This window comes from Tamandua tetradactyla, chromosome 13, assembly GCF_023851605.1.
Source record: "Tamandua tetradactyla isolate mTamTet1 chromosome 13, mTamTet1.pri, whole genome shotgun sequence".
Classification (NCBI taxonomy): Eukaryota; Metazoa; Chordata; class Mammalia; order Pilosa; family Myrmecophagidae; genus Tamandua; species Tamandua tetradactyla.
The window spans coordinates 27,167,968-27,195,397 of record NC_135339.1 but is presented as its reverse complement, the minus strand read 5'-3'; the positions used below and the strand labels follow the sequence as shown (position 1 = coordinate 27,195,397).

Sequence of the window (27,430 nt, the reverse complement as noted above, 5' to 3'; positions counted from 1 at the left end):
AAACAAAAGATGCATGTGCCAAGAGTGCTGGCGGGTGAGAGGGAAGAGCCGCTGGGGGAGGGCCGGGCCTGGGTTGCAAGCGAGGTCCTCGGCATTCACGCTCTTCTCCTTCCAGGGCCACCCCGGACCGAAAGGGGAGATGGTAAGACCCGGCTTTGCCACCTTCCTGGTGTGGGTGGGGGTCCGCGGGCCCTCCTGGGCCACAGCTGGCAAAGGGGGCCGACAGCGGGCATGGCCACCTCACACGGACACTCCCCCAGTGGTGCAGCAACCCTCTTAGATCCTCATACCAGTGCAGGGAGGAGGTGGGCAGGGCTTCCTCCATCCAAGAAAACGAGGAAAGGGAGAGGACCTGCTTGGGCAGTGTCACCCGGAGGCTAGCGGCTCGCTCAGCCTCCGCGTCCCCAAACTGTCCAGGACAAGCTTCCACTCAGCAATCCCACAGGCGTGGGCAGCTGGCCCAACACATCTTCTTGGAGAAGGCGTTTCTCCTTCCCGGGATTATTCCCTAAAACCCTCGGAACCCGTGGGCTCTCCTAGTTGCCGCCCGTGCTGAGCCGCCTCCACTTTTCTCCCGGCCCCTTCTACCTCCCGCAGAGCTTTTGGGGAGGATTTTGCTCTCTCCACAGGCCCCCTCCGAAAGGAAAGGCCCCCCCATGTCAGGGGCCACCCAGTGTGGTGAAGGGAGGCCAGTCCCCAGTGGGGATTGATGGACCATGAGGAGCAAAGGGGCGGTCCAGGCCTCCAGGACTGGGATGGTTCCCGCCTCCGTATCCCATCGCGCCCCCGCTATGAGGGTCAGCTCCAGTTCCCTGGGGTGTAGACATGGAGTTTAACCCCGGGTGGGATTTAGAGCAGTGTGGCAGGCCCCCCGCCCTGGCCAGCGGGGTCTGGCTCACGCCTTGCCCCAAGTGCTGGCCTGAACACTCCGTTCACCCATGGCTGGGGCGCTGCCAAGATGGGGGAAGTCGGAACCCTGTCCCTGAGGGAGGTGGATGGTAAATGAGCCGGAGGAGTGTGGGCCCCAGCTGTGCCCCGACTTGCCACAGGACCCTACAACTCAGCCCTCTTCTCCACCTGTCTGCCTGACTCAGGGTCAACAGACATTAATGGGGTTTTCTAGGCGGTGGGCATTGGGTTTTTCTCATTTACTCATCCACATAACCCTGTGCTGTGGGTCCTGTTTTTAGCCCCATTTGACAGCTGGGAATGCTGAGGCCCAGAGACTAAGTAAATTGCCTGAAGGACGTGGCTAGAGAGTGTCCAAAATAAGATTCAAATCCAGTTCTCAAGTTCCTTCCTACCACATCTTCCTGCCTTCTGTCCTCCTCGTCCTCTTTCTCCTTCCATGCCTCCCTGCCTCCTTCCGTCTGTTCACAGACTTTTATTGCCTGTCCTGCCGGGTGCTGCCGGGTGCTAGGGATACAGACAGGCACTGTCCTTGCCATCCCGTAGCGCGCAGTCTAGAGGGGAGGCATACATTTGAATAATCACATGCAAAATTAATAAGTTACCTTTGTATTTAGTGCTATGAAAAAGTAGTACATGAATGCTGAGAAAGCTCAGCAACCTCCCCAGGCTGAGGGTCGGAGAGGTATCCTTGAGAAAGAGAGAATTTAATCAAGGAAAAGAAGAAAAAAAGATGGGGAGGAGCATTCTGGGCATGTGGAGAGGCAGAGACAGCATGTGCAAAAGCCGAGGCAGAAAAGTCCTTGAAATTGCCCGCCAATTTCAAATGTGTTTTTCGGATGTTCTTAAGCTTACTATACACACACTTGAAATAATGGGGACCAAGGCAGGAATAAACATCCACACTGCCATTTTCATAGACGCATAAGATGATTGGACGCACCTTATGCCTCTGTGGGTGCTTATTCGCTCAGTCCCTCCTCAGCTCCCCACCTTCTTTGCTTTTCCTGATGTCCTGATGGTCCCATGAGGCTGTCCATGGCACTCCCGAAGTAATAATAACTGTCATCCACTAGGCACTGTTCTGGAATCCTCCTAACAGTTTATTATCTCCATTTTACAAAAGGGGAAACCAAGGCACAGAATGGTTAAATGCCTTCCTCAAGGCCACACAGCTACCAAATAACTAAGCTGGGATTCAGACCTGTGCAGTGGGATCTTACCACTCCACCATGCCACCTCCCTGCTGCCAGGGCCTTTTGTCTTGAAGGGAAAGAACCAACCGTCCTATGGGGCTTCTTTCCCTGACCTGCCCCTGTTCTCACCATCCCTCTGCCCGACTCCACTTGACGTACCCTTGAGCCTTCCCTTCTGCTCAGGGGTCAAGGCTAACTCAGAGGACAGGGCAGGGCTGTCCCATCTCCCAGGAGCCCACGTCGGTGTGATAGATCCCCTGTCTGCCTCGTCATCATCCATCAGAATCCGACAGGCTGCAGAGCCATTAGGCTCCTGTTTAGCTTGGCACAGGGACCCCGGAGCTATTCATTCATCAGGGCTGCCTAATGTGATTATCTTGGCCTGCTTAGCATCTGTCCGTCTCCCTGCCCAGATGGTTTTCCCTGTGCTGGGCGTCTGACACTGGGGTCTTGGGCTCACACTCCTCCACTTCCTGTGTCCTCACCTGCCCTGCCCACCTCTTGGTAGCCCCAAGAACCTGATGTAAGATGCTGAGAGGATATGATGTTCTCAATAGCAAAATCGGGTGTGGGATGAGATCGGGGGTCTCAAATTCAGCAGCCTCGAGAGTGGCACGGTCCTGCAAAGAAAGTCCAGACTCCAGAGCCAGGCAGCCTGGATTCAAACTTCACCCCACCATCCCCTGGCCTGTGCTTTAGCTCCTACTATAAAATGGGGGAAGAAAATTAAGCCTACATCCCAGGGTTGTCCTACGGATGAGATGCCTTAATACACTCGAAACACCCAGAGCAGAGCCTGGCACATGCAAGCACTGGAAGCGCCTGGGCTATTATTTGTGGTGCTTGTTGATGAAAGTCTGCAGTAGACAGCAAAGCAGGGGCCAGTCTTAAAGGAGCAGCCGCTACTCAACTAGAGCTCATCGTCACCCCGTGTTGTTGGATCCTGAAATATTTAAGAGATGCTGGCAATCCAGATCTTTATTTGTACTCTCCTTGCTCTTAAATGTTGACTATTAATTGAAATTTTAAATATATATATATATATATATATATATATATATATATGGGGGTGCAGACAAAGTACCTCTGGGGACCACAGTTGTTCCAGGGGCTACCACCTGTGACCTCTGGACTCAGTTCTCCATGTGTCTTGCTGTCCTAAAATTTTTGGGTTATTTTTCTCAGTACCCTGCACTCCTCTGTCTCTTCACACTCCTCTCTCCGTCCTGAGAGCGATGGCCTGGTCACCTGTGGCCTGGTCGCCTGTGGCCTGTTCCCTACTGGATGAAGCATCTTCTTCTGAAAGTTGGCACTAAACACTCCATTAGCCAGATGAGCTGAGGGTGCCACCCAGATGGTCCCAGAGGCCACTTGTTCCCTCCCAGTGAACCTCTGGGAATTTCCCAGCTTGGAGGGAAATTGGCAAATTGGGGCCGAGAGAGAGAGGCTCTTCTCCCACTTCTTGGTATTCTGAGGACAGTTTACCCAGAAGCAATCTGTCCACAGGAGCCCTGAGTTCTCCAGACCCCAAAGGACCCTGCACACGGGTCCTGAAAGCTGGAAGGGACTGCAGGGGCACAGGGGCAGGGGATTGCTTGTCCGGAAATCCCTGGTAGCACAAGTCTAGGAACCTCCAGATGTCCAGCCATAAAGAGGGCGTGCCGGGGTGGGAAAAGCTGGAACTTCGCGTTCAGACGCACCTGGGCTCTAGTCCCAGCACCTCTACTCACTGAGCCGAGGGCTTTGTCTCCATTGTCTCATCCGGGGACCAGCTAGAAGGAGAGCAGCTTCCTGGTGGGCCAGCGTGCAGTGCCTAAAGAGACGGCCTCAGGCAGATGCTCCAAAGTTTAATGCTTTTGTCCTTTCCCCTTTCTCCTCCACACGGGCCCTGCGGCTCCCTCAGCGCTAGCCTCAGAGAAAAGGCTCCTGAGAGACCCAGCTGGCCACTGTCCTTTCAGAAGACCCGAGTCTGCCCTAACCAGGGACACTCCTTTCTTAGCCCTGGGAACTAGACAGGACAACCTAGAAGGAATCCGGGAGTCCTCTAGGAGCCCAGAACATGGCTCAAGGCACCAACTTGTACCAAAAGTTTCTCTAAAGCCCAGGTGGCTGAGGTAAGACTCCAGCCCCTCCCCGACCCTGCCCCTGGCCGTGGCAGGTAGAAGATGGCACGTGCTTTGTCTCCCGTTTCCTGGCTCCTAAGAAGGCAGGTCAGGTGAGACAAGCTTATCCCGACCTCTAGGCGAACCCAGCACCTTGTCCATAGCAGGCCCATGAGGGTTGATAATGGAATGAATGAAGGGTCACACATGTCCTTCACTGTGGCCCCGTACGGTGAGCAGGACACACGTGCATAGTCATGTCCGGTGCTCGGAGGAGAGACTGAGTGTTGGTGGTTAAGGCCGCGCTGCCTCGAATTTCTCAGGTACAGGAAGACCAGGCCAGCCTGGACTTTGGGGCATTCTGGAAAGGACTGGAAGCCCCAGGTTGTAGCATAGCCCCCACCCAGACACATGCCCCTGATTCTGCCACCTCCCGTCCCCCACTGACATGTGTGTGTTTCCTTCCCACAGGGTCTGATGGGCCCCCGAGGACAGCCGGTTGGTATCCGTTCTTAGTTTTCCCAGCAGAGAGGGTTCAGCCGCATGTGCTTAGCTTTGCTTTCTGACTCTCATTTCCATCTCTTCATAGGGGCCTCAAGGACAAAAAGGAGACAAGGTAAGCCTTGACAGAGCTTTCCCATTTCAAGAAATAGCCTCCCAAAAGGTAGAAAAGGGTCCATTGTAGTTCTTCTCAACCTAGTTTTTATCAATACAACCCTTTGATGCAGGAAACCTTCTGTGTGGCCCCAAAATATGAAGTGAAAGTCGAGCCATTCTAGGTGACACTTTTTAGGGGAGCCTGGACCTTTCAGCCTTTTTATGGGTCCCCACTTGCTGCCCCCATAGTGACCACTGACATACCTCCATGAGCTTGAGGATTTCAAGGTGTCAAGTTGTACACCCTTGGTCTGGCCTCTACCCTGGCATCATACTTTCTCTGTCTCATTGAAATTTCCATAGGAAGCTCTGATGGGTTTGCCCCTGGGTGCATGGTACAGGGGCCTGTTGTTCCCTGCTTAGACAAGCCCCATTGCCCACAGTTGCCTGGGGGTCTGCTGTTCCTGTCCTCGGGTCCTGTTGAGGGCTGCTGGGTGACCCCACCCAGAGGGGGGTACCTTTCCAGGAAGATGCCTCCAGCCAGGCATGGGGCATAACTCCTCACTCTGCCCTAGGCTCCAGGGGGCCTCTTCCAGGCAGGCCCTGGGTATTTCTTCCTCGTTGCCATCCAGGAACAGGGAGGGATGTAGTTCTCCTGCCTCAGAGGGTTCCAGATGGAAGTAGAGCCAGCAGGTGATGGTGGGCATGACGGGTGATGGTGGGTGATGGTGGGTGATGGTGGGCATGGCATATTGCTAAGTCCTGAAGTTGACCCCCTCCTCCCCAACAAGTGCTAATAGCCTCTTCTCCTTCCCTCGTCGCCCAGGGTCAGTGTGGAGAGTACCCACACCGGGTAAGTGAACCCTCCCAATCAAGTGGGGCCCTTTGAGCCATCTCTGGGACTCAGCACCAAGCTCAGCCCCATCTACCTGGGGTCCCCAGTACCTAACCGAGCTGTGGGGAATAGGCTCAGGTCTGACCAGCTGATCCAGACAGAGAGGGCTCTGTGGGGTGACAGTGTATTTGCTACACAGCTGTGTTTCTCAGTAGTATGCCTGGTGACTCTCTTGAGTTGTGAGTATCTGGAACTCTCTGTCTGTGGCTCCTCCATATGTCACCTTCTCCATTTGTCCATGTGCTCAGACAAGTCTGTGTGTCTGGCTGTACCCATCCAGTGTGTATTTGTGTGACTGTGTTTGTATGTCTGGTTGCCAGCCCAGGCCAAATTGGAGGAACTTTTGGGTTAGTCATTGTTTCAGATGACCCAGACCTTGATGGTGGGAGATACAGGGGGCTGAGTGTTTAACTCCTGGGAAAAGGTCTCTACTTTGCCTCTTTAAGGAGAGAGGAAGCCCTTCTCTGGGCAGGCTTGTGGATTTCAGACCTGAGGTGGTCTCCGAACCCTGGCTCCCACCCAACTCCTTCCTTTGCCATGCTCTACCCCAATATACAGAACGCAAAAGACTGCTAACATCCTATTAGGAATCTTCAAACTTGTACCCCAAAAGCGAGAATCATTCTTGGGAGGGAGGAGGAGAAGGACATGCACAGTTTCCTCCAGCAGGAGCTGCAGTGATCTGGGTGCCGGAAAGTGTCTCCTGCCCTTGCAGCTATCAGGCCTGGGGAGAGGGGCGGAGAGAAGGGGCATCTTTGTAAAGGTATCCACCCCCTGTTATGGGCTGCATTTATGCTGAGAAACACATGCAGAGTGGCTCCTTGGCTGCCTGCCCAGCCAAGCAGACCCTGGCAGTAGGATTTAGGGAATGAAGACAGACACAAACCCAGCTCAGCGCCAACTTCACTCTGGAAGGCCACAAAAGGGCCTTGCTGCAGGGTCCAGCCTATACCCAGCATGTGACTCCTGGGTTCCTTGGCCAGAGAGAGGCTGGTGCGGGGCTGAGACCAAAGGAGACCAGGCCAGGGCAGGGGGCCGCGTGCAGCAGCCATGCAGACAGAGCCAGCCTATCGGCGTCATGTGCCCCAGGGATGCAGGGGCCCCGGTGCTCCGGCCAGCCCGATCCTGATACAATAATAGGAGGTCAGCTGTGTTTATTTGGAACGATGGGTTAACAGGATTGTTATGTTACCCAAAAGAAAGACAGCATCCCCCCAGCACAGGAGACAGCATCACTGCTGACTCTTTGGCAGTGTGTCCTCTGTCCTGAGCAAGCGCCCAGGTGATGGGGGGCACTCGGCTCCTCAGCTCACCGCGAGAGGGAGGGCAGTGGTGGAAGCCTCCAGAAGCTGTCACGGGGCACAGCGAAGCACAGCATTATGACAGTGGCAGTCTGGGGAGCAAGTCATGTAGAAGTGAGAGTGGATTTTGGGACCCAGCTGGCAGGCAGGGCAAGGGCAGCCAGCTCCCCTATTTATTTAGAAAAGAGTAGAAAAGGGGGGCTTTCTGGGGCAGTTGGTCTGTTGGTTTTTCAGGGGGGAGGGTGGGCATGAAGGAGGGGGCAGGTTGCTAAGCCCACAGATACCAAGGGGTTCCGCCTGCAGCATCCCTCGGGCAGGGAGGGGAGAGGGGAGGCATGTGAGTGGTGGGAAGGACCCCCCCCCCGGGGGCAGGGAACAGGACAGCCAGTGTCTATGGGCTCTGAGCCTCACCATCCCCCCCGTTGCCCTGTCTCTGCCACCATCATTCCCCTCGCCGAACCAGGAGTATCTAAGCGGCACTCTAGCAGCTCTGCGCTCCAACCAGATAATTACCCTGAAGGTTTGTAGGCTCCACGGAAGATCTCGGGGACCCCTTCTGCTGAGCCCAACATTGCACGTGCCCAGGCCCCAGCAGTGGGACGGTGGACGGGCTCTGTGTACAGCCGTTGCCTGTGCAGGCAGCAGTGAGGACATGGAAAGGCCCCAGTTGGGGTCCCCGAGACCCCAGATGGGCGCATTATCAGCCCAGGAAGCCCATGGTTCTAACGCTTATCCCAGGGCTCATGGCACATGAGTTAAAAATGCTTTAAAATGCAAGCACTCGATTTTTTGTGATCTTTGTTTCACATGGCTTCTACCTGCCTCTGAAGCCATGGGTTGCTCAGCTTCACTGGGAATAGGGACAGGAAGCAGCAAGTATTTCCAGAAATGAAAATCACATTAGATAATATAATTACAAGTTGCCTCTGCTCCCATTCCCCCCCCCCCAAAAAAAAACGTGGTTGAACATTCTGGAGACATCTTTTCTGCCCAGCCTCTATTTTCCAAGCCCTCCAGCCCCAGGGTGAGGACTAAGTAGCACTTAGCTTGTGCCCAGACCGGCCACACCCTCAGCCCAGCTCAGCCCCTGGGAGCCAGGCTGGCCTGGCCGGTGACCATCTCCCCCGACTGGCTGACATCAGCCTTTCCTGCTCAACCAAATAACAGAACCCGAGGTCGCCACACACCCGCCTGGCTTCAAGTACCAATTAAGCCGGTCCTGTGGCTCCCCAGCCAAGGCCTCTGAGGCTACTGACCTCTGCTCACCAACCAGGGGCGGGGAGAGGGGACAGCCGTGCAATGTTGGGCCGCATGCTTCAGGGGGCTCTTAGGAGGAGTGGCGCTCTCCCCACCCGGGGCTGCTGGCTGAGGCCAAGGCGGGGCGCGGACCGAAGGGCCACTCCTCTGGGTGTCCTCACTTTCCAGGGGTCCTCTGGGCCCCACGTCCCCGTGGGTCCCCCACACACACACTCCGCCCTGTGCCTCGTGCTTGCTAATCTCTCTTCTCTCTTCCTTCCCACCCATCCCTCTCGGCTGCCCTGCCTTCCCGGCGACTCTTGGCATCCTTCTGACCACCTGCGATCTCTGGCCCTTGCCCTCTGGCCTTCCAACTCATCTCTCTCCTCAGCTGCTGCCTCTCCTCAATTCAGTGCGGCTGGCCCCGCCTCCGGTCATAAAGAGGCGGACCTTCCAGGTTAGACCCCGCCTGTGTGCCCAGGTGGCATGGGGATTCGCTGAGGGGCTCCCCTGAGGGGCTCCGCGAGTCTTGGGCCCTGGCAGGCCAGTTGGGGTTGCAGACGAAGCCAGGGTCTCATCCTGGTCTGGTTCAATTAAATGAAGCAAAAACATCCACAAATAACTATTGAGGCCTACACATAGGCCCCCAGAGATTTGGGACTGCTGCCGTGCCATTGCTATCCCCACCAGTCACCTACACTTTTTAAGCAGTCACCAAGTGCTAGGTTCCATGGCATGCATTTTGCATGCCTGATTTTATTTCATTCTCTCAGCATTTTTATGAATGAGGAATGATCATCCTTATTTCACAGATGAGGACCTTGAAGCTCAGAGAGGTTGAGTAAGTTCTGCCCAGACTCACACAGCCAGTAAATTGCAGAGCAGGGGTTTGTATCCAAGTTCTCTGCTGTGTGATTTGGGGCAAGTTACTTAACCTCTCTATGTCTTAGCTTCCTCATCTATAAAGTGAGAAAATAACAGTACCTGAGTACGTGCTGCACAGGGTTATTGTTTTGTATTATAAGCACTTAGAATATTGCCTGGGACAGTTTAAGCACTTGTATACACTGTTAGCTATCATATTACTATTATCCATGTTTTGGAAACTGGGGAATCGAGGCTCAGAGAAGTGAAATGATTTGTTGAAGCTCCCACAAATAGCAAAAGTCAGCCAGGCCCGCATGTAGGCTTTCAGTCTACCTCCTTTGCATTCAGAAATGCAGGCTTGGCCCCTGCTTTAAGGAAGATTTGCATCTGATCACCTGTAACCTGAGGTTTGAGGAATGAGGGAATTTGCAGAAGGAATGTAGTCCACAACCAACTGGTGTAATCATCCTGACTAAAAACTGCTTCCTTCTTCCTGCCTTATGGACCGAAAGAGGCTGAGAAAGGACAAGATCCCAAAGGAAAAAAACAATCCCCCTCCCCGCCCCCGCTCTCCAAGTGATGACAGTCCCAGGGATCCAAAGGTGGGCATTACTGCTTGATTCCAGGCCAGGCCACTTCTGCCTCTAACCTTCCTTATGTACGCACAGTGTACCCCCAGAGTCACTGGGATGGGGGGGGGTCTCTGGCAGAGCTCTGAGTCGCTCTCTGAGAGCCTGGCAGCAGGACCTCGAGGCCACAATCCAGCCCTACTCAGGAGGAGTCAGCAGCTCAGGGGCCGGGATGTCCAGAACAAGGCTGAAAAATCACTCTGATGAAACAGCTAAAAATACAGAGGGACACGTGATACGCGTGCTGCCGGAGCCTGCAATCTGCGTCTCCCGTTACACCCGCCAAATCCTCGAGAGCCTCCCTGAGCCCTTACCCGAGCTGCCTACCAGAAGGCCGGCCCCACCGCCCCAGCCCTGCCCGGGCCAGACCCGCTCCGGGAGAGCGGAGGACATGCCCTCAGTGCGGCCTGGGCTTCCGACAGCCCCTATGACCCTGGCTGGATGAGCCACCATTTATTGGGCCCTCGCTGGGTTCCAGGCACTGTTGCAAGAATCCCCCATAGATTCACTCGTGCAATCAGTCCCCCCACCGGCCACCCGGCAGTGGTAGTGCCACAGCCTCACTTTACAGGTAAAGAAATTGAGAGAGGTCCCAGATTCCATCCAGCACACTCTATTTTATTGACTCCTCCTTGAAAGCCAGGGACAGGAGGCTGGAACTTTCGGAGCTGCCCCTGACCTGGTTTCCAAAGAAGAGAGAGACAAATAGGGCCCTGGCCAGTGTGGAACAGCTTCCACCGGGAGACTAAGGTTTTATGCAGTCAGCCCTCATGGGACCAAAAAGGCTTGTCCATATCCTATCAATAAACTGATATTGACTTTCCAGGCTCTGCAAGATGCTTGAATATTGGGTCTAACGTTAGTTGAAAGAGGAAACTTTATATGAGTTATGATGCACATAGCAGATGGTGTTGGAGGTCGTTTCCTAAGTTCAGAGTTGGACAGAAAGCACTTTCTCCTGGGGAATTCATTGGAATGAATAGGAACAGAGTCTAGAGTTCCAAATTTGGGTCCTGGCTCCATCGTGTATTTGACCTCGGTCAGGGAGCTCAACTTCTCTGAGCCTCAGTTTTCTCTTCTGCAAAATAGAACTTGGAACATGGTAAAGATTCTAGAATTTCAAAGTCAGAAAGGACCTCAGGGTTTTGTTTAAGACCAAATCTTCCCTGCACTCCAAAAATGCAAAAATACTGTAAAGAGCAAAAAGCAGCACACAAATGCAAAAGTTATTTGGTAGTTCAGAGGACCTGATGGACCTAATCAGATTTATTCTGGTTGAAAAAGAGGCAGCCCTGGTCCCCTCCTGAAGCCTAAGTTTGCTTTAAGCCTTCCCTGGCTCAGGAGAGACATCCCTGGAGAGGCCCTTAGGACTCATCAACAGCCAATATAAAACCGAAGGCAGGGCGGGCACTGGAAGCTGGAAGACCACAAAAGCACTTTCTGCATCTGCTCCCTCTGCTATAGACAGTCTGAACCCTAGCTTCTCAAAGGGTGTGAGAAGACAAGGCCCAGACCCCAGCAAGATGCTGCTGGTGGCGTCCGCCCTAAGGTGTTCCCAGCCAGAGAGGGTGCAAGCAGGTGCTGCTAGAATCTTCCATTTCTCATCCAGTCATGAGACTCCCTTTCTTCTTCACCACATCGCGGCACACAACTTGCAGCAAGCACCATCAGCAGGAAACCTCTAGCGTCTAGAGCTTGCTGAGATCACAGTGAGAAGTGTGGGGCCAGCTGGAACCCTGGGACTCTGCATCCCCCATCATCCCAGCCTACCGGGCCCTTCTGCTTTAACTAGTCTCTAGGGATGGGCCCCTCTGACGAGAGCACAACCCCAATCATCCCTAGAGAGGTCATTTAGAAAATATAATGGCAGTTAAAATAATGACCGAAGTGGGTTTTCATCAGTCCAGATGTAGGATGACTCTGGCTACCCCCCAGCCCCGAAGTCCCAGTCATACGGGCCAGGCTCACTCCTCCAAAAGAGAAACTTGCTGGGCTCTCCGTCTCTATCCTGAGCACAGGTGTGAGGACGAAGGCTGGGCTCAGAGCAGCTGATTGAGGAGTTGGGCTGGGGGAAGAGAAGAGCCAAAGCGACCCCATACATGCACAGAACACTTTACAGCTTCAAAGCACTTCCAAGCAAGCCAAAAGTATGGCAAACACAATTGCCCTTCATCACCAGGCAGGTCACCCGAGTGACAGAAGCTAGAGGGTGGGGGTTGAGGCAGCTCAAGGGTACATATCCCATCTGAAGGGGCGACCACTCCTTGGATCCGAGCAGTGATCACCCTGCAGGGTTGGGGGCCCAAAGTTGTCAGGGCTCCTAGTTTTTCATCAGAAGCCACCAATACAAAATTTACATAGACTCTCTTGCCCAGTTGTTTAGTGAGCCAAACAAAATTCTGTGACCTGTGACCTAAGGATCTCATTTGATCCTCTGGGCAAGATAATCAAAGACAGGAAACAGTAACTGCTGGTCCCACTCTATGTCTGAGAGGCCAGGCCTTAGAAGGATGATGTGACTTGTTGCACAGATTGAATTGGCCAAGGCAGGCCAGGCCACAGACCACTTGGTCCAGGCTCTGGCCACTTGACCAGGTGGTACGAGGCCTCTAGAAGGGTTGGTGGTCAGCTTCATGCACTGCCCACCTCCGGCAGCTGGATTCTCGGGCCAGTGCCAGCAGCTCTGTGCAGGGAGTCCTCTCAGGAAGCCCCACCTCGGGGCTTGGATGTCTTGGCTCTCCTCTTGCTGCCCCAGCCCCTGCATGGAATCACCACCGTCACAGCAGCCACCACCATCACGTCACCATCTCTCTCTGCTGCAAATACACCTTCCCCTCCAAGCCCACGCTGGCACTGGGCGCATGGCCCCGGGCGGGAACTGGCCTACAGCTCTGGGGGTCTTTGTTCTAATGTTTGTTCCTGTGAACCTCAGGGAGAACAGGGCCAGGCCGGCGTCCAAGGCCCACCAGGGCCACCGGGCCCACCTGGACCAAGCGGACCGCTGGGACACCCCGGACTGCCGGGGCCCATGGGGCCTCCCGTAAGTATCCCTTTCCTCTATCTACCACCTCCCATCCTCGGATAACCAACCGGAACCTGGGTCCCTAGAAGACCTTGGCAAGGCCACTGGACCTGGGTGGCCCAGGCAAAGAGCTGCCCATCCTTGTCACACAACTGGTGGAGCCCTGGCTCTGAAAACCTGCTGGTGCCGTGGCCTCAACCCCAGTCACTCCCTCCCAGGAGGACGTCACTAGCAGGCTGCCCCTTCCCCAGCCTCAGTAGAAAGCTCAAAAGAGGTTCTCCAGGGCCACATCTGATGGCTGGCCCCTGGTCCCTGGGGCCATGGGTTCTAAAGAAGGCTGGCCAGGAGGTGTCCGACCACCTGGCACCGGTAACAAACACCTACCCTGGTGTGTGGCAGGGCAAAGCAAGAGAGGTAGGGGAGGCAGGAGAAGACAGCAGGTGAGATGTCCACACTGGTGGACTGCCTTTCCAGCTCGGCTGGTCAGCCTGAGCCATCCTCAGCCTAGAAACACCCTGCACTAGGCTTGAGGGGTGCCTGGGGGGCACAGCTGGAAGGAGCTGTTACAGGTCAAACCCGGTGGCCACTCAGAGCACCCATCTGCAAGCCTTTTCCAGCCCAGTTTAGTACAAGTGCCAGGATAGAAGCTATCAGGGCTTCTTTGGAAAAAATAGGTCCCCCTACCCAGAAATAAGGCTGCCTCCATATGTTATTGGAAAGACTGAAATTAGGGACAAAGTCTAATTACTTATTAATAATGACTTTCTTATGTGAAAATAATTACCTGGCTTTCTTATTACAAAAGTATCATACAGTCATTGTGAAAAATTTGGAGGGCATACACAAAGACAAAAATTTTAATTGTTGATTTAAATAATCCAGAGTTAGGCATCATTAACATTTTGTTAATGTCCTTCCATTTTTCTCTCTAGTTATATCTCCACATAAACATTTTCCAGATTGGTGACATTCTGAATAAAATAACAGTTTTGTATCTTGGTGAGATTGCTCTTAATAGCATAAAGCAAACCCTTGCACCATGATATCCATCTTGGGGCTGCCCGGCTTATTCACATATCCTCAAACGTAAATTTTTGTGCACATCTCTGGCTGCTGCACTGGGATAGATGCCCAGGGGTAGAATTGCTAGGTCAGTAGCCCTCGAGATGTACAGCCCCTTTGAGATCGTCTGGATTCACTTCTGGGCCCCTCGGTGCCTCAGCTGCCAACCCGAGGCTCAGTGCACAGTTCCTCTAAACTGGGGCACAGCCCTGTCTGGCCAGGCATCCAGCTCAAAGGAAATCTGCTGGGAGCCGGCTGTCCTGCCCAGCTCCCCTCCACAGTGGATTTAAAATATTTCCATGATTTCTCCCCAGGACCCCAGGGGCCGAGATTAGTCTCACTTCCATGGGTCTCTAAATGGGAAAGTAAAGCCAGAAAGGAAGTGAAATTTAGGAAATTGAACCAAACCAAACTGAAAAAAAACAAAAAGCACTTAAAATTCACTTCTTTGCTGACCTCTTCCCAAACAATAACAACAAAAATACATCCGGTGAGGGTTCCCACTCCCTGAACCAAATCCAGAGGGTTTTCTTTGTTAGGGCGTTTATAAAGAAAAAAAAACCTAAAGCATTTTTTTAAACCCATGGAGAGAGACCAGATTCGGGCATCACGTTTTCTCCAACCCGTGCTTGTCGTCCAGACCCGCGCCCAGGGCTGCGCTGGAACCAGCCTTCCCTGCTCTTCTCGGCAAATGCAGGCACCTCAGCCCGTGTGAACACACCACGGCTAGATGCCGAGGCCGTCAAGCCCTGGGCAGAAGGGTGGGAGCCGGGGACTGAGGGCTTCTTTGGGTGGGGGGCAAAGGCAAAATCCAGGCTGAGCTGGGAAAGGTCGGTTTCCTAGGGAGGGTCTCACGCAGGAGGTGGGGGGGCAGGAATATGAACCAAACCACACCAGCAATTTAACATGCTGCCGCTGACCTATTTTCCAGCAGGCGAAGTGGAGATGCCCACAGTTCCGTGTGGCTCCAAAGAGGACAGAGCCTCTTGCCCCCATGTGCCCTCTGCAGGCTTCAGATACCCTTCCAGAAATCTTACATCTGTCGTAGCACGTCTGTTCTCTCGTTATAGCTGTTTGGGGGCTGCTTATTCGGCTGCTCTTCCCCCACCCCCACTGTAAACAGGACTAACCTCAACCATCCACAGTGGAAAACATCTCCCACACACCTTTTTCTTGCTTCCGCAGGGCTTACCTGGGCCTCCTGGACCGAAGGTAAGGGCCCTTCTGGGTGATGTGTCAAATAGATGGGGGAGTTCTCTGCAGGAGGGAGGAGGTGGGGAGGCAGCTCTGAAGGCTACCGAGTAAGGAGGCCCAGGGCTGAGAGATGGATCAAGCTTGACTCACTTTCAAACAACCACCCTTCTCTTATGAAGTTGGTTTGATTCCACAAGAATTGCATTCTGTGTGCCCAGGCCAGGCAAGGGCTACAGATACTGTGAAAGAGCTTATAGTCTGGTTGGAAACACCAGGCTAAAGCCCAGCCATTGTGTCAATGACCTACTAAAATAACATGTCCTAATATATCAGAACTGGAAGGGACCTTTGGGGCCATCCAGTCTGTTGTGAAACCTTTCTCGAAAGCTTAATATGTCCAACACACTCTCCCTTCGAAGCTGGGGAACTGGGGCTCTGGGGAAGAGAAGTTGCAAAGCACCAGGGCAAAGCATTGCTCTTGCTCCACCATCTTATAAATGTGGAAGCTGAGCTCTGGGGAGAAATGCCTTGTCCAGGAGGGAAAGAAGGTCGGAGGGAATGGAGCCCAGACTGAAACTTCAGCCTCTTGGGTCTCTGCCAGGTTGACCCCTCCCACCATTTCTTTGCCTCTGAAGGGCAGGGTCTTGTTCTAAAAAGTGGAGCAGCCTCTGTTGGCTTCGAAGGAAGCCAAGAGCTGTGTGCCAAGGGAGGCTGGAGGTGGGTGTTGAAGGACCGCGAGGCTTGGAGATGTTGGAAGACGAGGGATGGCATCCAATGGGAAAGAGACCAGCACAAGCAGAAGTTTGGCACGAGGGAGACCCCTCTCATGGTCTTCTCTTTTTTTCTCAGGGTGACCCTGGGATCCAGGGCTATCACGGCCGGAAGGTAAGGAGAGTAGGGGGGAGGGAGAGGACCCAGCCTCCCCTAGTGGCGCCCCAAGTGGGTCAGCCCTAGGTGATGCCCAGCATGTACGCTACCCTGTGAGACCCAGGCTGGCTGGATAGGGGTTACCCTCCTCTGAGGGTGAGGGGCTCCGTGGGTGAGGGTGGGGAGGAGGTCAGACGGTGCAGGAGCTTTGGAGGAGTCGGTGGCATGGCCGGACCTTCGCCCCAGGAAGATCTCTTCCCACAAGCTGAGCAGCCGAGTCTGTACTAACACGGCTGAGGACTGGGTAACTGGGTCCACCCTGGGCAGAGCTCCATGCTGAATAGAGTGGGGGGTGTGGACGGATCCAGCCCTCCCTCCGTAAGTTCCCAGGCTGGAGTGACGGAAGGATTCTGGTGAAGGTGGACTGGGAAGGCAAAGTGCTGTGTGATTATAGAGGGCAGAGAGATAAATTCCAGGTAGGGGGGAATCCTCTAGAAGAAGACAGCTCACAAGGTCGGTGCTGAGGAGTGATAGTTGTATCCGTTAGCTATTGCTGTGTGACAAACCACCCCAAACTAACTGCTTAAAAGAGTGACTTATCTCTCATGGTCCTGCGGGTTGGTAATCTGGGCCTCAACTAGCCCCTCTCCTGCCGTGCCATCACATGGGAGATGGAAAGACAGGAGGGGCCAAGATGTAACACATGCCCGATGGTTGGTGCTGGCTGAGGGCCCAGCGCCTCCGCTTTCCTCCACGTGGCCTCTCATCCTGCAGGCAGCGGGACAGGCGTCCTGATGGCACAGCAGGCCCAGGGCATGAGCACTGTTCAGGTGCCGTCTCGCATCACTCGTTCTGACTTCCTATCAGCCAGAGCGCGTCACGTGGCCAATTCACGTGCATCAGTGTGGCAGGGGACTTCACCTCCACTCTTTGATCAGAGGCATGGCGAGGCGTTGGTGGCCTTCGCGCAGCAAATGCGCAAGAAAATGGCTGTTATAACAGGGAAACGATCTGAACTGGGGCTAAGAGGTAGTCATTGCAATAGCTACAATAGCATAATAATTATTTTAATAAGTCACTACTCACTGAATGCCTCCTGCATGCCAAACCAGTCTTTCAGCATGGCCTGCATTACTTCTAATCATCAGGCTGCCCACGAGGCCGGTACTACTATTCTCCTATTAACAAATGAAGGAACCCAGACATGCCCCAAGACTCGTGGCTCATAAGGGACAGAGCAGAAATTGACATGCAGGCCTGGGCAGCTGCACAACCTGAGTCCTTCTTGCAGCACCATCTGCTGCAAAAAGTATGCCTGCCCTCCTTCCTGATGCTGATGGGAAGCCCCACCAGAGCCTTTCTGGAGGAAGGGAAATAAAGAAAAGAAGCAGGAAGGAAAGGCACTGGGAGGGCAAAGAGGGGAAAAGAATGTGGCAGGGGGAAAGAAGCACATTCCGTGCAGACTAATCAGGCAGCCGCCATCACCACATTGTTTTATGGGGACTTGGTGGGTGAAATGGTGAGACCTGAGAGATCTTTAATTAGTTCGGCACTAACTGCGAAGTTTGTGTTGTGTCAGGAAGAGAAAATTATAGCCCCCGTGGTTGCTTCCATTCACTTGCACAGACTCAAAATTTACTGCCTCCTGGTGCAGCGAGGGTCAGTTTTCCATGAGCAGGGGACCAGCTCCTTCCAGCGGGGAGGCAGGGCCAGCGGCAGTGCCCCAGGGCCTGTGGCGGTGCCCACGGCTCGGTGTTGGGCTACAGGGCATCTGCGTGCTGTGGCAGACTGGAAGTCGGGTCCATCCAGAATAGAGTTCAGAGGGGGTGGGGACGGTCCTGAGGTTGGAGAGGTCTCAGCTAGGGTTGGAGTGTCACAAAGACGGAGGGGCTGGTCCTCTGAATGTAATAATCTTAGGCTCAATTGGTGAGGAAAATATTTCAACCTTTGTTGCTTCGAATTTTCAGAGAAAAGCAGTGTGTTCCTGCTGACAGGGGTAGCTTCTGGGTCCTGAGAAGCTGGGGAGAGTGGCCCTGGGGAAAGAAGGCTCAGGGTGTCACACGATACACAAAGGGCCATAGTGTGGAAGAGGAGAACATGGGCCAATGGGTGAAACCGACAGGGAGAGCAATTTCAGCTCACTAAGGAGGGAGTTTATAATGGTCACAAGTGCCTTGGGAGGGAGGGAGCTCTCCGTCACCAGAGGGATTCAAGTAGAGTCTGGATAAGTACTTGCCTAAGATGTGTTAAGAGAAGTTTGTACATCAGATGGGAGACTGGATTAAAGTCCCTTCCAGCTCAGGAAAGCCAACACTTCCTGGGACATAGTACATAGTTGGCTCCTTAAACCCAGGAGAGGAGCCACCCCCGGTTTTGTGTGAGGTATTCATTTTCTAGGAGGCCAAGCCTCCTTGGGCCTCTCTGTATGAGCCATTTCTCATCCATACCCAGGACTTGTCAGAAGCATCACTGCTCTTGGGTCAAGGGACCTTCCTCAATCAGGCACTCCCCTCTGCTCTCACAGGGACGTCTTCTCCTGGAACCCGAGGGGAGGAGGGGGTCTATGAGGCCACTAGCTCCTGCCACTGCCTCTCTAGATCTCTGGAAGGCTCCTGCTGCCTCCATTTGTCCCAGCCTGTCATCAAGGCTTTTCTCTAAGCCCTGCTGGTGTCACCAGCCTCCCAAAGCCAACCAGCTCCCGGTGGGTCTCAGCACCCACATCTCAGCACCGTTCACTCTGCTGGGACCTCTTTCCTGTTATCAACTCATCCAAGGCCTCCAGTCCAGCAGAAGGCTGGAAGGCATGCACAGGGAGGAGATGGCCAGCAGCAGAGGGGCTGCTTCCCAGGGCTGAAGCTTGCTTGGCCTCAGTATGCTGAGATCAAAGGCTGACCTCACATCTGTAGTTTAATCAGAGTCCATCTACTCCCTGACCAGCAGTTAAAGCTCATTATCCCCATTCTACTGATGAGAAACTCAGAGGAGTCAATGTGTTGCCCCAGTTGCACAGCTAGGAAGTGATTATGCCAGGTGCAGAGGTGAAGGCCTGCTCGTGGGTCTCCCCCCAGGCTCAGCTGTCACAGGTCACCCTCACCGGTTAGCCCCAACCTTCTGCTCTTGTCCACCCTTCTCTCTCGTCCCCTCGCTGCCCTCTGCTTGCAATAACAGCCTGGGGAGTGGGCCCCAGCATGCAGGTTGACTTGATGGAGAGGCTGGGAGGACAGGTTCCCAGCCAGGGTCCTAAAAAAGGAGCAGGCCCCGGTAGGTGGGCACCGTGGGAGCTGAGGCAGAGGGCGTGCAGCCACCCTTCGTGGCTGGCGGGTGGAATAACCCATGGGCCATTCACATGTGCCTCAGTCCCCACAAGCAGCCTCTCTCTGTCCTGGCAACCTAACATGCAGGCAGGGAGGCCTTGCTTTCAGCACTGGTTGGAATTTAACTCCCAGAAAAGACATTTCTCAACCTGTGAAGTTTGCTAATGATTTGTTCTGTCCACCCCCCACCAGCCCCATCTGCTGGACCAGGCGTGGTGTCCTCCCGGAGGCCAGGCAGGCCAGCAGGGCAGGCTTCTCCTGCAGCCCCTGGGACCAAAGCCCACTCTGCTTTGGGCCAATTCCTCCTGCCTAAACAGTGCAAGGATGGCTGGCATCCATGTGGCACTCATTTGGATCCAAATGTATAGCATTGATCTACTCTCACTATGTTGCAAATCTGGTGTATTTAAAATATTGCAGCCTTGGCTGTCTCTTAAGAGGATTGACCAGTATTGCTGGAGTGTAAGCCTGTGCATCTCGAAGCCTAGTGAGAGCTGTTTTCTAGGTGCATCCGAGCTAGCACTTCTGACCGGCGTGCGGTGGGGACACGTTTGGCGGTCTGAGTGTGAGTCTCGGGGTTGCGTGAAGGCCTGGCTGGTGCCCTGCGTACCTCCTGCAGGCTGTGGGCCGCGCTGGTTTCAGATCGGGGCTGGAGGTCAAGCACCTCACGCTGCAGCCGCTTGTTACTGCAGCAAAGTTCCTGGTGGCCTGTGGGGTATCCCCAAACAAGGCCTTGGGAGAGGAGAGTCCCATGGTCAGGTGCTACGGTGCTGGGCCAGGCCGCGGCCTTCCTTCTTTGGGCGTCCTGGCCTCCTCATCACCCCTCCCTGGTCCTTCTGTGAACGGGTCAGCTGATCCCAGCCTGCCAGCCAGAGCCAGTGCCGGATGGGCAGACCCAGTTCAGTAGAATGAAAACTATTGCCATTGTGGCCACCAGCACAGTGGTGCTGTGAACCTGGATGGGGTGTGCACCCTTCTTACTGAGTCCTTATAACAACCCCACGAGGTAGATTTTATTCTTATCTCCATTTTCGGCATGAACAAAAGGAGGTTCACAGAGGCCCATGTCCCCCAGGTCCCAGCTGGGGAGCAGTGGGGCCACAAATCCAACCCGTGTCGGTCTGACCCTAAAGTCTTGCTCTAAGTACTTGTTGCATGCATCTTCTAAGCCCAGGAGGACCCCATGATTTCCAGTAGGCCTGCCCCCCCCACCCCTTCTCCTCAACTGCAAAGAAAGGAGGTGGGCGTTGAGGTGTTACCTTTCTTGTGAGAAAAATCTGTGGCTGGATTCAGGCCTCTCCCTAAGCCTCTAGGCTGCTGCCTCTGAGCAGTATCTGAGGGTCAGTGGCAGAGAAAGTGGGAGTTTTGATGTATCATTTTAGCCAAAGAACGACGGAAGGACAGTGGTTTGACAATTGGCATGGATTCTAGTGGAATGACTCCCCCGGGATTGGGCGGGTGCCAGGACGTCCAATAAGGCCAGGAGAGGCAGCTTCTCTCAACCCTCCACCACAGCTGTCCCTTAGCCTGCCCCCACCCGCTGTTTCCCAGAGGACCTGCATAGGCACGGGCTTTGCGTGACATTCGCATACGATAGAGGGCTAGAGATGGAGGCCAAGACCCAGGAGCCTTCTGGTGTGGGGACAGCAATCTCTTTCAAAGCCATGGAATCCCAGTGGAGACATCCAGACCGTTTAAATTAAAGACAGGTCAGAGAACTGAGACGTGGGCCCCAGGCCTGAGGCCTCGTGGGTCGGAGAGGGGCTCCAGCCCTCCGTCTCCAGCCCCCACCCTCTGCTCTCCGAGCCCTGCCTCTCCTCCTGCACTCCAGACTCTGCAGAGTAATTAGGGTTGATTTTCTTTTTGGAACTGAACGGCAAAATCTAGTGATCTCCAATCGAGATTACAAGCCAGCCGCCCTTCCAAAGCCCTGGCCTGAGGTGGGGCGTCCGGCCAAGGTAATACCTCGGATCACTTCCTGCTGGCCCTAATTACTGCAAGGCTTGGCATTTCCGTGGTTCCAGCCCTCTCTGGTCTGGAGGCTGGCTGGGGCAGGGAAGCAGGAACTGAGCTGCTTTTTTTCCCAGAAGGGAGGTCTGGGAGCTATTTAGGGGGCAGGAGGGCATTCGCTCGCCTCTCCCCGACTTCCCAGCCTGGGAAAGGGACCTGGTCCAGGCCTGAGGCCCGAGCCGCCTTCTGGCCCCCCCTACCCCCCAGCCCTCCACTCCCCACCCCACCCACTCAGCCAGGCCTTCCCCCTCCCCTGCAGAGAACAAAGAGTGTGTGTTCAGAGCCCAGCTCCACTGCAGCAGGGACCCCGCCTGCTCGGACGGCCTCACGTGTGCGAGGTCCATTCATCTCTGCCTGCTTCCCTGGCTGGACCTTTGCTTGGGTGGGGAACCCTTCTGGAAGCCCCCTCCTCCTTGCAGACTGTTTCCTCTTACCAAATCCCGGCCTGGCTTGTTCAACAAACAGTAAGTCATCAATTAACAGGGCAGGGCGAACACATGAAGGCTGGTGCTGCAAGGAGCTCCCTTCTGTCCTGTCATCTCGGTAAAGGACGGGCCTTCCCGCTAGGAAGCTGGGGCTGGAGCAGAGGGTCTGTGGATGCCGCAAGGAGCTCATGTGCAGGGCCCAGCTGGGGGGTGCCTAACAGTCAGGGCTCGGAGGGGCCTTCAGGGTCTTTCAGGGCAGCATCCTCTTTACCCACCTGTGCCCACCCAGACCCTTCTCAGCCACAATGGCTGGAATCCGCTCCTTCTGTGCCAGAAATTGGGCATTGGCTCTTGGCACCAAGGCAAAAGGGCCACTTTCCCAGCGTGGTGGGCAGGGCCCGGGCTGGCCTCAGAGGCCTGGCTCGCAGTAGGCCCCTGCCTGGAGCGTCTGCAGTGCCCCCTCCCCACCTGCAGAATGGCCCAGAATCCGTGGTGCTGGGAAGACAAGGGAGGGCAGAGGTAGAACCGGTAAATGGAGGCCCTTCAGGCTTGGCAGGCTGAGTTAGTGCTTTGAAATTCAGTGCAACTCCAAACAACTTAAACCTTATACACAGGAAAAGTTTTAAGAGGGAAAATGGAAAAGAAGGAGCCCCTAGAGCTCCTGCCACGCAGGAAAGTGCCATGAAGAGAAGGGCATTTATCGTTTATCCTCCTTTCTCAACCGCCGCACACAGGCAGCCGCCTCCCAGCCCTGCGCATACGCCTCTGCCCAGGGCGGCCCCGGAGTCCTTGATCATGACTCTCGCCACCCCTTTCGCCCTACCCAGTGTCCCCGAGTTGATGCTGTCTGGTTTATGATGAGCCGGGCTCCCTAGGTCAGAGGTCGGGCTGAGGCCAGCCCACAGAGACAAGCCCTGGGAGGGTGAGACTAATGAGAGTGGAGAGAGACTGCAATGGGGGTCAGCGGGGCCACCCTTGCTTCCTGCTTTGCAAAGGGGAGAGGGCAGGAAAGGTCCCCGGAGGGGAACCAGGGGAAACTGGGTCATCTGCGGAATTAGGAGACCTGACCCGGAGGGGAGGGAAGGGGCGAGGGTCAGCCGCCTAACGAGGAGGGCTGCCTCCCTAGGGGGCTCCAAGGGGCCCAGATTTCCCTTGAGAACATACCCGTCGTGTCTCTCCACACTCAGACCAGCAGAGGCTGAGGAGAGTCCCAATTAGCCAGGACCCTCGCCTGGGGTTTTGTCTGCTCAGCCCAGGCAGGGATCGGCGGCAGAAGCCCAGAGACTAGCCGTGGCACAGACCCTGCTCTCCTCGCCCCACCCCCGCAGCTGTCCTCCCAGGCAGGAGGAGGGGGGAGCAGAAACGGCTGAGACACCACCCCCCCCCCGGGCTAAAACTTCCTCCCCCACGGGCTTTTTGGGGAGCTGCCAATAGCCGTAAGGGTCACCTCTCCAGCTTTTGGCCTCTCCCCCTCCTCAGGAGGGTGCAGGGCAGCAGAGGCACAGCTGTGGGTGACAGAGAACGATGGAGGGGCAGGACCCAGCAGGAGGTGGCCACGCTTCTCCACCTTTTGGTGACACCTTGGACCCAGAGAGGGAAAGAGGCTTCTCTAAGGCCACACAGACAAGGTCAACTTCAAGTCCAGTTGAGACTGGACTCATTACAGAGGTGGAGCAAGGGGGGGGGGGGGCAGTGAGAGTAAACTGAGGAAAGGAAGAGAATGACACACGGGATATCCCTGAATAGTGGGGGCTCCCACGCTGACCACCCAGGGAACTTGGGGTTGAGTCGACCCTCCTGGGTCAGGATGGAATGTTTGCAAGGAGCTCTGGTCTTCCAGAGGAAAGAGTGGCAAGAGCCCTTGGCCCATCTCCTGAGGAGGGAGCTTTGGGAATCATTCCCCTTGGACAGCTCCAAGCTGTGAGGGGGTCAGAAGATTGAGAACAGACAGCTGCCCTTGCTGACTTCAGGGAAGATCCCGTGGCGCCCTCTGCTGGCCACAGAGCAGACTGCGCACGCAGGCTGGGCCCTCCCAGCCCCCTTTCTCTGGGTGCCTGTGGTGAAAGTCCCAGCTCAGGGTGGGGCCACGCACTCACACTGACCCCTCCACCCCTAAGGGCCACAGACCTAAGGGCCCTCCGGCAGAGGCTTTGCCCTGCTTTCAGTCTGCAGAGGGGGGTTGATGGAAGCAGGCGGAACATCAGCTCATTTGCTGTTTGGGTTTGGCCAAGAGAAATGGGCACCTGGGTTTTGGTGGCCAAAGGACTGGTATTTAAATCCTGCTCTGTCTTTTACACAGTGCACAGCCTTTGCAATCTTACCTGGCCTCTCTGAGCCACAGTGTGTCACCTGTAAAACAGGAATAGCAGCTGCTCCCACATTGGAGAGGATTCTTTGAGAGCAGGTGAAGGAAGGATGTCAGAGCTCAATGGCCTGGGCAGGCTTGAGATACTGGCCCACCTGCTATAGGTCACTCTCTGAGCTCTGACACCCCAGCCTGTGGCTCAGGGGTCACCAGTAGGGTCGGGTTGAGGGAGAGCTCAAGTATTTGGAGCTAAGGATGTTAAGCTTTTTGCAGAATTTAGAAACCTAGCCCAACTAGAATAAGGGTGAAACCATCCAGGAGGCAGACATGAGGCTATGCAGATTACACCCTGCTGTGGTGAGGAACCGCCCTGGGGTATGAGGGGGAGCAAAAGGCTTCACAGAGGAGCTGGTGATAACCAGGGCCTCGAACAATGAAACAGTTGAAGGAGGAGCCTAAAGGCATGGCATCATGAAAATAGAGGGTACTTTTGGAGAAACAGGTAGTAGCTGATAGGTGTCAGGATGTCAGATAAAGAGGCCAGGAAAGAAGCTGAGTGCCAGGCACGGGAATCCGCCCCTCTCCTCCCAGCAGTACCCGGCAGGACGGAATCATCAGCCAGCCTGCAGCCCGGGAAGCTCACTTGGCTGCCAGGTGGCGGGCAGATTATGGAGGGGAGCGTTCGGAAGCAGCGCTAATCTTGGTTAGGAGAAGGTGGATCAGGACTTGATGGCAGAGAGGCAAAGAGTGGACAGCCAAAGAGATGGCAGCCAGGTGGGGCCAGGTTGTCCCCTCCGCCTTACGCCTGTGGGAATCGAGGCACAGCCACAGGCCGCAGCGCTCTGGTCTATTCAGGCCTCCACACTGCCCATTGCAGAGCGCCGGCCTCCGGAGGGCCGAGACTGCAGCAGGCTGGCTGTGAGCTGTCACCTGTAGCTGGGCAACGTCCCGGGCCCTGGCGGAAAGCTTCAAGCAGGGGTCGAACCCCTGCTTCTCTGATCAGGCAGGTTATAGGCTCCACTTCCCCACCTTTAGTTCCCCATTTGTAACTGGCTAACATCCCCAGCGACACGCCTCCATCCTGGCGTGTTCTTCCAAGGAGGAAAGAGTATAGCCCCCTCCTCCTTCCCCATCTCAACCCCCACCATAATATTGGCATTTTCATCAGGAGGTGAGAGAGGTTGAAGTAAAGCTCAGACAGTGCCAAGATGGTCGAGAAAACCCCGTGATAGCCGAGACAGGTGATGGCTCTGCCTCTGAAAAGGCGCAGTCAGGAACAGAGGGCGGAGAAGCAGGCAGGGTGTGCCACTTCCATGCCTCCCCCACCCCCAAAGCACAGGTTGACATGGGGCCAAGGCTGACGTGCCCTTGGGAAGAGCTGGACCCACATAACCGGGGAGGAAAAGGAACCCCCAGAAAAGGGAGCGAGGGGTCTCCCCGTCTGGCTCATCCAGCAGGTACCGTCGTAGCAAACCCGCTGGAATAAAAATAGGGCCGGGAGATACTAGATGGGGCCAGCAAGAGAGGCGCTCAGCAGGAAGGGGCCAAGCGGCTCCTGCTTCAGCCGTGCCCCACCGCCCTGCGTCCGAAGCCCGGCCTGCCACTGCCCGCCAAGCCACCCACCCGCACCGCTGGCCTTACCCATGAGCTGCTGGCCCTGGGGGCCTTTCCCAAAATGTGGACCCGTGGCCTGGGCCTTCCTGCCAGTCCACCTCGCAGTGGGGGGGTCACCCCCTGTGGCCGCCATCCCTGGGAAGTAGGCAGGGTCTCAAAGCTCACCTTGAGCTGCGGACACCATCAAGCTTCCAGATAAGCCTTTCTGGCTGGTGGTGCTTCAAGGGCTTCTAGGCCTCGGGACCCTGGTGTGGGCCTCTGCTCGATGTTTTCCTCATTTCTTTCTCCAGGGAGAACGGGGCATGCCGGGGATGCCGGGCAGACACGGAGCAAAGGTGCCCCTCCCCTCCCCCACACCTCCCTTCTTTACCTTGAAACCTCCCCCCTGGCTCTGGGGACCCCCCAGGAGGCTCAGCTCATCAGCCCTCTTCCTTCTCACGCCCTGCCCGACTCCTCCCCTGGTCCCCTCCCCTGGCCACACTGGCCTGTCCTTCAGCCAGAGGTGCTGGGGTCTGAGCCCCTCCTGGGCATCCCTGGGTCATGGGAAGCCTGCTCAGATGCCCCCCAGCTCTGCGGCAGTCCTGAGGCCCATGTGGGGAGCAGGGATCCCCCACCCCATCCAAAATCATCTCCCCTTGGGATTTACGGAGTGGTGCTTTTGGAAGCATTTTTACCTCAATGTAGACGTTCCTGGGCTGATCTGAAAATGGGTTCACCCCAGCTGCTCCCCAGGCTGTGAGGGCAGAGGGCCAGAGAGCTGCCACTGAGGATAATCCCACTTGCACACTCAGGGGCTACTGTCCTTGGTAAAATCGATCCCTTTATTTTGTCATCTACTAGTCCTCCCCTTCCCCACAGCTCTCGTTCTACCACCCACCTTCCCCTCCCTTTGCCTCCTCCTTTCACATTCTCACGAAGCCCCACCCACCCAGTTCCACTCCAGGGATGCCCCCACCATCACCCACCCATGCACTCCCGGTAGAACTTGGGAGCTGAGGAGTTGGGTGGGCAGCAGGCAGGAGTGGGGAGGCTTCCTTCATACCTCACCAAGGGAGGGCGGTCTTTTTCCACAGCCCTGCAGAAAATCTTCATGCCTTTTTCCTCCCCTCCAGGGCCTCCCAGGAATCGCTGTGGCTGGGATGAAGGTCAGTTGAATTCAACATATCAGGGACAGGATTGGAGAGATGGAGCGAGAATGACAGCTGGGGCTTTAGTCCCTCACTGGGGGCCTTGGGATCCAGCAGACAGAACTGGGAGACATTTTTCTTAAAGCAACATTTATGCAGATGCACAACCCTGAACAATAGATGTTTAACTAAGATTTGCAACTAAGTGGCAAAAAGTTACCAGTTCTCAAATTAAAGGTCTCACCAGGCTACTAATAGAGAAAGGGAGCCCAGTTCCTTCCTTGGTGCTCTAGAATTCAGTGGCTACATGCTTTCAAATCCTCAAAGAGAACAGGAGTCCTTCTCCTGAGCCCTCACCCTAATGGCCCATTTGGTTGGCTGGTGAAGGGGTGGGGACACCCCAGAAGCACAGGTGTTCAAAGTTGAACTTCTTTGGGGCAGGCCCACTTACAGGAGGGCGGGCGCCGAGCGGGTGCTGAGGCCAAACCAAATGCCCATCCATTCCTCACCCCGCCTCTGGGTGCCTCGCATGCTCGCTCCAGCCATGCCCCTTGCCTAAAGGAAGAACACAGCCGCAGCTGCAAAAAGTCACTCGGCCATTCTCTTTCATTCATTCAGTAAGCAGGTCTCCAAGGCCACGTGCTCAGCCGCAAGCTCTGGGAGACGCAGAGTTGAGTCAGACTGGCCCCCTCCCTCAAGGAAGAAATCAGTTAGCAGGAGAAAAAGAGAAGCCGTAAGGCATTATTTTCCACCAGCCT

The 27,430-nt window shown here is 55.2% G+C and overlaps 1 protein-coding gene across 8 annotated transcripts in view; it reads left to right on the top strand.

Annotated features, from left to right (window-relative positions):
- The window catches only part of COL13A1 (collagen type XIII alpha 1 chain), an 82,225-nt gene that overhangs the window by 18,717 nt on the left and 36,078 nt on the right, over window positions 1–27,430 (top strand). For 6 of the 8 annotated variants that reach the window (XM_077125050.1, XM_077125053.1, XM_077125055.1 and 3 more), the window contains 10 exons: window positions 116–142; window positions 4,679–4,705; window positions 4,797–4,823; window positions 5,631–5,657; window positions 8,628–8,693; window positions 12,665–12,772; window positions 15,002–15,028; window positions 15,860–15,895; window positions 25,836–25,880; window positions 26,658–26,690. In XM_077125050.1, the coding sequence (XP_076981165.1) occupies window positions 116–142; window positions 4,679–4,705; window positions 4,797–4,823; window positions 5,631–5,657; window positions 8,628–8,693; window positions 12,665–12,772; window positions 15,002–15,028; window positions 15,860–15,895; window positions 25,836–25,880; window positions 26,658–26,690 (423 nt within the window). Of the gene's footprint in view, window positions 1–115; window positions 143–4,678; window positions 4,706–4,796; window positions 4,824–5,630; window positions 5,658–7,463; window positions 7,521–8,627; window positions 8,694–12,664; window positions 12,773–15,001; window positions 15,029–15,859; window positions 15,896–25,835; window positions 25,881–26,657; window positions 26,691–27,430 lie in introns of all 8 variants that reach the window. The other 2 variants (XM_077125049.1, XM_077125052.1) reach the window with 2 other exon arrangements.